This window comes from Apaloderma vittatum, unplaced genomic scaffold (assembly GCF_000703405.1).
Source record: "Apaloderma vittatum isolate BGI_N311 unplaced genomic scaffold, ASM70340v1 scaffold14285, whole genome shotgun sequence".
Lineage (NCBI taxonomy): Eukaryota > Metazoa > Chordata > Aves > Trogoniformes > Trogonidae > Apaloderma > Apaloderma vittatum.
Genome location: NW_009718915.1, coordinates 103,914 through 114,559, shown reverse-complemented (window position 1 = coordinate 114,559; position 10,646 = coordinate 103,914). Strand labels below are relative to the sequence as shown.

The 10,646-nt window shown below is 41.5% G+C and overlaps 2 protein-coding genes across 2 annotated transcripts in view; one reads left to right on the top strand and one right to left on the bottom strand.

Moving 5' to 3' along the window:
* The window catches only part of ABCG5 (ATP-binding cassette, sub-family G (WHITE), member 5), a 9,879-nt gene extending 7,946 nt beyond the window's left edge, over positions 1-1,933 (bottom strand). The window contains exons 1-4 of the mRNA XM_009870443.1: positions 1,812-1,933; positions 1,028-1,149; positions 453-589; positions 138-236 (exon numbers count right to left, since the gene is read on the bottom strand). Of these exons, the coding sequence (XP_009868745.1) occupies positions 138-236; positions 453-589; positions 1,028-1,149; positions 1,812-1,933 (480 nt within the window). The remainder of the gene's footprint in view (positions 1-137; positions 237-452; positions 590-1,027; positions 1,150-1,811) is intronic.
* Positions 1,934-2,264: 331 nt separating this feature from the next.
* The window catches only part of ABCG8 (ATP-binding cassette, sub-family G (WHITE), member 8), a 13,454-nt gene continuing 5,072 nt past the window's right edge, over positions 2,265-10,646 (top strand). The window contains exons 1-6 of the mRNA XM_009870444.1: positions 2,265-2,447; positions 3,826-3,930; positions 4,701-4,857; positions 6,705-6,943; positions 7,361-7,493; positions 9,200-9,469. Of these exons, the coding sequence (XP_009868746.1) occupies positions 2,397-2,447; positions 3,826-3,930; positions 4,701-4,857; positions 6,705-6,943; positions 7,361-7,493; positions 9,200-9,469 (955 nt within the window). The 5' untranslated portion in view covers positions 2,265-2,396. The remainder of the gene's footprint in view (positions 2,448-3,825; positions 3,931-4,700; positions 4,858-6,704; positions 6,944-7,360; positions 7,494-9,199; positions 9,470-10,646) is intronic.

Here is a 10,646-nt window from a genome sequence, read left to right as displayed (position 1 = left end):
CAGGAAGATTTCTCTCCATTTACAGAACAAGGATTACAAAATCTTATGTAAACCTTACAAAACCTGAAAGTGGTGCTGGTGAAAGCATTACACGACATCATGTCTGCCTTTCTGGTGGAAGATGATAAAATACAGACCTTCTTTTTAATGAAGTCATTGGGGCGTTTCTGAAGAGTTAATAAAGCAGTGTAGGTCAGAGACTCTTGTATGGTAAGGAAGCTTAACAAAGTGTCACTCTGAAAAAAAAATAATAAAAATCAGTTCTGCAGCAATTAAGAACTTGCCCCTGCTCACACAACCTTCATTCATTCATTCAATTTATTAATTGCCTAGTATCACATTTACTAGTCTAGTAAAATCACATTCAGATTACATTACACCAATACACTAGTAACTTTACTTTCTTTACATTAGAGGAAGCACAGTGCACAAAAATAAATGTAGAACTCAACCTGTGGCACATAAGAGAAGCAATCTCTAAACTGATCCCTCTTCAGCTGACGCCCATTCACGTACACGTCACCAAAGAAGTTGTCTTTATGTCCCAGTCTTCCTGATATTGCATCCAGAAGTGTTGTTTTCCCAGATCCTGCCAAACAAAAGCAATTAATCATGTGATGTGATGAATTTTACGATTTCAAGAGCAGTAGCCACGTTTGGGGGTATATGAAAAGAAGGTGGGTTTTTTCCCTCAATTACATTAAAACAATAGGTCCTGAAAATGCAGCTAGTTAAGGGGAAGTAGATGGGAAACCTAGAATGTGTGTGAATTAGCATTTAATTCATACAAATTTACACTTAAGAGTAAAACATTTGGGTTTAGAAATACCTTATCTTTTATTGAAGTTACAACTGTCAGAATGACAGAAGCCTGAAAACCAAGCACCACAGTTTTACAAAGCAGAGGTTAAAACCAGCTGCAATTTTCTCATTTAAAACACAGACCTCCATCACATTCATACACCACTGTGGAAGTCACCTGTGTTAACTCAAATCTTACTTCTTTTAAAGTACTGGAACAACTTACCAGAATTTCCTAAAATCCCCATAATCTGACCACTCTCTATGTGAAATGAAACATCCTTAAGAATTTGCCGGGTCCATTTTTTATGATATAAAGAAATGTTCCACCATGGTCCAACACGTTCTCTTGGAAAACAAACATCAAAAAAAGATTAGAAAATACTTAAAAATTTTGTGTAAAGCAAGTGAATAGTTTATAGCTATGGGATATGTGGGGATACGGATATGTGGGATGGGTGTCTACAAGGATTTTAAAATATAGGGAGGAGGGGGGAATCTGTCCCCTCTTAACACTCCCTAGGCTTTAACTTTTAAAATTCAGCATTATCTGGAAGATGAAATGAAGCCAGAACAGATTTTTCAGGATGAGTGGTAGGAGGCTTTTGGATGACAACTAGATAGGGCAACTTGCACTGAGACTTTATTTGTTGACGATGTTCACCAGCCATTAATCCACCTGACCGTTTCCTTAGGGCCCTCGCATTATCTCCCTGGCAGCAGTAAGAAAGGGCAAAGGGCACAGTCTTCCGAAATCTCCTTCAGAGACATCTCCTTCATAGACATGTGTATGGCCACTAGAAAACTCTCTGGAGGACAGACCAGCTCTCAAGCCATGTGCTCGACCCTGGTGCTGGGCAGCCCAGTGCCATGAGGTGGGGGGCCTGCCAACATCCCCCCTTCTTTACGGGGCTGAAACCAAACCCACAAGCCCAGCAGTCCCAGCGTCGTTCCCCTCAGTTCCAGGGGTCAGAGCAGCTCCCAGGAGGCATGGGCTCACCCAGTCTTACCTGATGGTGTAGGAGACATCCTGGACACTGATGCTGTCGGGGGGCTGTGCCACGGTCTTCGCCTTGCTCGTCTGCCTGCCACTGCTACTCCCCTCCAGGGCGGGAGACCCTCTGCTCAACATCCTCCAGGGCTGGGGCCCCACAGGCTCCTTCTCTCCCTCACGCTGCTGGTCAGGTGCCTGTCGCTGCCACCTCCATGTCTCCCCTGGCACTGGGCAGGGGCAGCTCCCCGCTGTCCCTGGGTCAGAGCAGGTCGCCGCCTCAAGTGATCGTCACTCGGGGAAGTGCTTAAAAGAAAACAGAAGGGCTCTCAGTTCTTTCTTTATTCCTGAGAACAGCTGATAGGCGGTTAGCTGAAGCCGCTATCTGATGTACCTTTAGCCTGAGCTGTTACAGTCGCAGAGGAGGAGAATATTTCCCTGTCCACGAGGTCACACCAGCTGCAGAGACACAGCGTACCAGGAGAAATGGAGCTGCGGTGAAGGCAGCTGGAAAGGGCTGAGCCCAAAACCAACAAGGATTTCCACACCTTCCAAAGAGCTGACAGTCAAACCACTGCAGGGAGCAAGACCTTCCACCACCAACATGAAGGAATCTACTGAAAATGTCTCTCTGGAGAGTGCTGGCTGGAGCCGGGCAGCATGTAAGGGATCTCCGGTGAGTGAGATCTGTGGGGAGCAGGGAGGGACCTGGCAGGCTCGGTCATCCCACAGCCACAGCGCTTGCCAGGAAGCCAGGAGAGGTGGGCAGCCAGCCTGCCCACCGGGCTTTCGCAGGCAGTGAGCCCTATCTCCTTCAGTTTTGAAATGGGGAGCAAAAGCATCCTCACCCTCCACAAGAGCACACTGGGGACGGGGATGGTATCACACAAGTCATGTTCAAATGCTACAGTGGTGGGGCTGAGGTGGCAGATCTTCAAATAGATGCATGGAATAGAAAGTCCCTGAGCATGGTCCAGGCTAGCTTTCCCAGTGGTAAAACCAGCTCCCTGCATTTTCTGGGGGCAACCTGTTCTTCTAAAAATCAAGTTCAACATAAGCAAGACCGCAGAGTGCTTTGGCAGCAGGGGGACACTGGAAGGCTTTAACGTGGCTTTTTAAGCTGCTTGGTGTCATTCTGCTTTCTGCTGTGTAGCCAGACTGAAAAGATTATTTAGCCTCATTTGCTGTGAGGGCAGGAGGTGCACGCAAAGACTGCGATCACCATCTGCCAAGATACCACAGGCACACATAGGCTCTACTACATAGGAAACAGGTACATTTGCCTTGGCTAGGAAATTAGTTTGATTCATAGGAAATGCACAAAGCTCTGGAAGAGGTATGTCTGTCTGGAGTAAAAACTACAGGCATGCATACAGAATTAAAGCTGAAGCCAGAAAACTGCCTCAGCAAAGAATTCTTACTTGCAGTTATATGCAACAGGTTAACCAAGCCAAGTAGAGACTCTATTATTTTAATTCGTATCTCAGAATGCCAGTTAACAAACTGTGAATTTAAAAGACAAAAGAGGAGAGAAAGAGACTGTACTTGTGGTTGCACACCTGCTTATACATAAAGTGTCCAAGTTAACGAGTCCCTGGGGAGCTCAATAACAAACATACTTCTAGTGAACCTTAATTTGTAGCTGCCGTAACTTAGGAACTTCAATACGCACCATTTTGAGCCAGTAGACTAATGATGCAGAATCAGTACATTTTTTCAATGAAAATAGAAACAAGAGTCCAATATCTTTATGGTGGCATGAAATTTATCTACATTTTGAAAGCAATTCCATTTAAATTGAAAGTAAATAGAAGAGCATGTTTGGCCTTCATACATGCCACTAGAACAAAGTACATTTCACACTGATTAAGAGACAACTTATTTCAACCTTTTGGACTTTTGCACGACAGTAACTTATGAACAATACTGTTATATCTCATACATCCTTTACTACTTCATTTTTCTGAACTTGAATTTAACAGCACTTTAGGTATTGTAATGAACTATTGTAATTAACCTAATAACTTTTCCAGACCAAGGCCGAGGACAGTATTTTTTGCTCTGAAGACGATAACAGTCTGTATTTCACATACAGCGGAAAACCAAATGTTCTCGAGGTCAAAGAACTCAACTACCAGGTAAAAGTTGTACTTTATACGCTTCCCCTCAGCTGGGAGCACATCCAGCAATACCTGTTTCTAGATGCAAGCTATTTTAAAAGCCAAAACTGAAGTTCACAGCACTAATTCACACAACTATTGCACAGACAAATACCAAGAGGTTTCGTAAGGAGAATTGTGCTCTTGGCTGCAACACTGACAGCAGGCTAAACTCTCCATTGTAAATATATCTAGTAAACCTGGGGGATAAGACAAGAATGGAGGTTTATTTCTAGGCTCTCTTTTTTCTCAATTTTGAGACAAATTATTCCTCTGAGGGCTGGGACAGAGGCACTTCCCTCTCAGTTAGGGATATTGGGAGCTCTTGGTGGCAAGAATGAACATGTGGAAGAAAACAAGAAGATGACAACAAATATAAGGAGGATTTCAGGGAGCCAGTGAAACTTTCCATCTCCCTTTGCAGCATACCATGGCATGTAGGCTGACTTCACCATTTTCAATTCTGAGAAATTTTAAACTGTATATAAATTTTTTTAAAATGTATTTACAATAGCAACAAATAATCAAAAGTAACAGAAGACAGAGACAGCTTTAGTGTTTAGGAGGAATAATAAGCAAAGCATAAAAGCCATACTTGGCTGTAAATGAACTTTAACCCATGTATTTCTGAAGAATAATATTGTTTTAACATATTCTGTGCTTGTAACATAACTTCGCTGATAAAATAATAACTTTGCTGCTAAATAGTTTATTCCTGGAATTGAAGGGACGTTTTCTTTCTCTGATAGGTTAACATAGCATCCCAGACTCCCTGGTATGAAAGTCTCACACAGATGAAAATGCCATGGACCTGGAAATCAGATCCTCGTGCTCATGTGTCAATAATCCAGAATCTGAATTTAAAAGTTCGAAGTGGTCAGATGCTGGCTATTATAGGAAGCACTGGTAAGAGCAACTGACTTTTATGATTTGACCAACTCTCACAGAAAAAGTACACAGCTAAGAATGTTCTGCAGTCTTTTGAATGGCAAAATCTCATTGAGAAACAACTATTGGAAATGCGTGACTTAAATACATTCTTTAAAACAGATAAGAAAACAAAACATGAGGAAACAAAGAATGATACTGAGGAGGGAAAAAAAAGATTTCTTTTCAAAATCAATTTTGTTATGATTTGTACACATTTGCTGTTTGTTTCCTGAGATGCAATGGGGTATTATTTTAACTGTGGCCTACAGTCCCAGCTCTGCTGGACATGAATCAGCTTCATGGCTCAGACTGAGAACAGGCCAGTGGCAGACCTCACCCAGTAACACAGCAAACAAATGAGGCGAGACCCAAAAAGGAAAAGTAGCAACTTGCATAGCCACTTCTTTCAGACTGATTCTAACAGGACAAAATAATGCATTTGGATTAAGAGAAACTTACGGAGAAGAAAATACAGGTCCTCTTCTGTTTTGCTTTAAAATCAGACTCTCTTTTTTCTTTCATTTTCTGGCGGGACTGGTTTAATCTTCTCCAGGGTGAGGTTGACTAATGGAGAGTTGGTCCCTACCCCATACGGTTAGCTGAGTCTAAGCTCATCTTGGGGAATAAGAAGCAGACACATGGCCCGTTAAACATCAGGTGACCTCAGTGATTCGGCGAAGATGCACTCTCTCAGAGGCAAGACACTTTTGCCAAAGAAACAACTAACTTCATTTCTATGAGAGATTTTTCTTCTCCATTGCCATGGAAATTTTTCCTTAATGTAACTGAAGCTGTACCTCAGAGATCCTCCCAATAATAAAAGGAAATGCTTGCGATGAAATAACATACTGAGTTATAGATAGAGCACCTCGGTAACATAACATACACTGAGCACAAATCCCTTTCAACAAACTAGTCAAACTATTTTTAGAAGCTGTTTATCACCTATTTCATCAAATGCCTTAGTAAAATGGATTAAACCGCTGATGGGTTTCACATTGTCAATGGTAATCAATATGTCACTCTTAAATAGAGCAATACATGGTTTACAGATGGATGGATTTCTTTTTTAAAATGTATATATTAAGAAGCAAGTGTGGAGTTAATCTTTCAACAGGAAGACTAGAAATAAATGACATCTAATCATAATAAGAGAGCTCTCTGTGTTTACATACAGTATCACACAGCAAAAAGAAAAATTCATTTGCTATTCAATTCCAAACCAGGTGTTGTTTTCGCTGTTTTACTTTTCTTACCTCTGACTATGAGCCAGCTTCTCTTAATTATTTAAATGACTTTTTGTCTTTAGTCATAATAAAAATTATTTCAGTCATGATTAAGATTCTTATTGTCTGTATAATCATTCAGCACTTAGTCATTCAGCTGTTCCAGTTGCTGTTTCTGAATTCACAATTTCCTCCACAAAGCGAGCTCTTGCCAAGCATTTAGGGCCCAGCCCTGCAGCCAGTGCAGGATAGCACCTGTCAACTATGCTTCAGAAGCAAAAGAGGTAACAAGAGGACAAAGACACTGCTTCTTGAGTTCACAGAGCTGTTCTTGATGCCTGAGTACCCAATTCTGCTGAAAACTGACCAAGGTTAAAGCTACGTACTCCATACCAGAGGAGCGAAATTTCCCAAACATGAGCTTATAGCTGGTATTTTCTTTCAAGACCATTATGTCTCTGTGGCTTTGGAAAATCTTTGGGAAAGGTTGGGGGAAGATGTTAAGGAGCGAAGACTTTTATCCTCTGTCTGTGACTAAATTGCTTTTCAAAATAATCCCTTGGAAATGAATTTAATTTTCAATTTCGGTTTTTCTAGCTGGTGGAAAGACATCCGTGCTTGATGTAATAACCTGTCGGGATCATGGAGGCAAAATCAAGTCTGGTGAAATCATGATCAATAACAAACCCAGCACTTCCCAGCTTGTTAAGAAATGCATAGCACATGTGCGGCAGGATGACCGACTGCTCCCCCACCTCACAGTCAGAGAAACACTATTGTTCGTTGCCAAACTGCGCCTTCCAAAGTTTTTTTCAGACTCACAAAGGAAAAGAAGGGTAATTAAGCTGTTGGAAAAAAATAAAGTTGTCAAAAATGTGTCTGACAGGAATTATCCAAGAGAACCTGTGTGTTTGGAGTCAGAACAGCTAATCTGGCATTTTTTTATGTAGATTATGAATTATAAACCTTTTTCTTCTTTCAAGATAGAAACCAGCAATTGTTCCAAAGCTCATAAAAAATGACAATCTAGAGAAAGCATTAGAGAGGCTGAAAGAAGAACTAAATTGCTGATCACTGAGTCTTTCTTAACATTATCTCAAAAGTCAAGATTTGTTTTTAAGTGTCTCTTGATCAGATAGCACTGAAATATCCAGATGAATTTTAACCACATTAGTCATATTTTCAGCTTTATCTATACACGTAGATGCAAATAAACTCTTGTTTTATCTCTGTTACCCTTTGGATCTCCCCAGGTAGAAGATGTTATAGCAGAACTACGCTTGCGCCAGTGTGCAAACACCAGAGTAGGGAATGAGTACCTCCGCGGCATTTCGGGAGGTGAGAGGCGGAGAGTGAGCATCGGTGTGCAGCTGCTCTGGAACCCGGGTGAGCAAAACACTGGCACCACAGACCTCTGGGGAAACTGGGCAATATGTGAAGATAAGAACTTTCAGGAAAGAGTCATACACACACAGTTGCCCCTGGGGCAGCTCCAGTTCATACTCAGGACATTGAGCAGGTCTTGCATCATCCTCTGTCAGAGGTTACCTCTTCAAAACAATGTCAGACACAGTGACTGGGTGCCGGCCCACTTGCTTACACTGAAATCAGTGCTGGTCACAGACAACCCTGAAATTATTAGAGCAATAATTCTGTAAATGGAGTGTTTCAGCAGCCAATCCCTTTTTCACTTCTCTCACATTTGCCAATGGTAAAGCAGTGATAGACACAGGTAGAGCCCCTCTGGGACCCTTCACTTCCTGCTCTCTAAAACTACCATCACGCAGACGACTGAAAGTTGCCTGTAGTCACCCTCACAGCAGCACCCTGGTTTGTGCATATCAGTATGAGGTCTGGCTCTTATCTGACCGCACACCACAAGTTACTTTGGAAGGCTGCTGCCCTATTATAACATCGGGTTTGTTTTCCTTTCCTCTGACCCAGTTCATTTCCATGTGCAATGTTAATAGGGAAGGTCATTTGCTTGGCTTTATAGTCAGTTGTTGCGGTCTTGTGCAACTCACTGACGTGGCTGGCTCATGCCACAGGTGAAATAGAAGTTTCCATCATCTGCAGCAGAAACAAAACAGGAGGTTAAATTCACAGTTGATTTAGCAGGATTGAATCCTCTATCTGCTCATATCTATATAGTTATATCTATCTCTATATAGAGATAGATATATCAAAACCACTACTAATCTTGGCTGAACCCCTCATTGAGCAAGATTTCCCATCAGCTCTTCCCTTGGCAAATGGATCCGAGAAATTTTTCTTGTATAACATTATATTTTTGTAATTGTGGGGAAAGCAGAAGTCTTTTTTTGTAAGAAGTGATGCTCAGGAATAGATGTGCTGGCACTGAAGAAAAAAATAATTAGTTGTACAAAAAATAAGTAAAGCTTTTGTTGCATTTCAAATGTTAAACCCCTCAGCACAGAAACCATGTCTATATGCAGACATCGCCTTGTGCTGAGGCCATTAAGCTCTATGGTAACATAAACACTGCAAAGTAATAAACCACTCAAATTTGCAATTGCAAAACAAACAAAAAGTCCAAATATACACATGTCTCTTCATACATATGTGCAAATAAGTGCAAAATAGAGCACAGGTTGGGAAGAGGAGGAGGAGCTTCCTAAATTAACACTAAGTATTTACACATGAATAAAGCAAGATATTTAAATATCAAGCATTTAGGTTAAAATATTTAGCAGGCAGAATACAGAACTAATACTATTGTATTGATATGCATGTGCCTGATATTTGTACAGGCAGTGTAGACAAGAATGTAAATTTAATAAGGAACCTAAATCTGCATCCCAAAGAAAAACAAAACAAATTCTTGTTTCCAGTGGGAGCAAGACACAATTTAACAAAATTACTCTTGGCCATCATGTTCAGTAAGATAGTGGAAGAAAATGCCATTGTTGAACGTTATGGGATGCTAGTATGAAATATACTTTGAATTTCAAAAAAAAAAAGAAAAAAAGGAATATATCAGTGATATTTCAAACACTAGCACCACGTCATTTTGACCATATTTTCAAATCAAACATGCTGCTTTCCACAGCTAAACTTGTTGTCTTTGGCAGGAATACTCATACTTGATGAACCCACATCTGGACTGGACAGTTTTACTGCACATAACCTTGTGATAACATTATCCAGACTGGCCAAAGGAAACAGATTAGTTCTTCTTTCGCTTCATCAGCCCCGGTCAGATATTTTCCAACTGTTTGATTTAGTTCTTCTGATGACTTCTGGAGTCACTGTCTATTCTGGAACAGCTAGAGACATGGTCCAGTATTTCACAGAACTAGGCTATCCCTGCCCAAGATACAGCAATCCTGCCGATTTCTATGGTTAGTATCAAGCACTGCCACAAAAAATGTTACTGGAAATCATTTGCTTTCATAAGTGTAACAGCTAACATTGATGTTTTATTGACCATAACTGTCTTAAAAAGGCTGTTCCAATCAACCTTGGAACAAGTTCAGGTTTTAATAAGATTCTTATCTGTCAGTATAGGAAATGTAAGAAAAACAGGAGGTAAGGACAAAATTGATTTAAATAATCCTCCTTTTAACCCTGCCAGGTGTAGCAACTCTTCCACATGTTTAGCATACTTCCCGTGTTTTAGCTGGTTGAAACTTTTGCCCTCACTGGGAAAGACATGAATGAACTGATGGATTGCTTTCTGTAGCCGTTTCTCTGACTTCTGAATAAAGAAATGTAGAATGACAGTTTCCTAGGGTGAGGAACAACACTCACCTGGAATTCTAAATGGGAAAGAGGAGTGCTGCCAAACAGAGTGCATTGGAAGGGAGAAAAACCAAATGCAGACTGGCAATCTTCTTGAAGAATATAACTACATGGTTCCAAATCCACTCTCCTCCTGGTTTTTTTGCAACACGCAAAGGGAATCTGATGTGTTAGACTAATGGCAGTAGCCTCTTACCACAGAGGTTGGTTGGGTTCCAGTCCTTAGGTCTTTGCATTCAAGTTTTGTAGGAAACCTTGCACAGACACCAACCTCAGTGCTCTGCAGTAACCTCTCTGGCCGTGCCTATGTGGCAGGTGGCGTCAGCTGAGTTCAGCTGTGCAGAGATAAAACAGAAGTTAACCTCAATGTCAAACTCTGTAAAAGGACCTTTGTCACCACCCTGGCTCGGAGGAGCCCTCCTCCAAGCACAGCCTCGAGGGACGGCTTGCAGCACGCCTGGATGGGAGAGGAGAGTATGAGGCAGTTGTGGGGAAAGTTGTAGCTTCAGCCCGTGGTTACAGAGACAAACCCCTACGACATGGAGATGGGGAGAGATGAGACAGGGGAGTGGAAGATCATTTAACAGTGTGCACAGAGACAGTACCTGTAGGAAGAGAAGGTAAACACAGGCAGCAGGAAGGTGGAAACAGGTCAGCAAGAAGGAGCACCTGACGGAAACACACTAATTCTGTCTCTGTGTCCAATAGAGAAACAGCAGACTGTGACAGAAAGGAAGAGGTAGGGCAGATTGCAACTGATTTCTGATGAACTCCTGC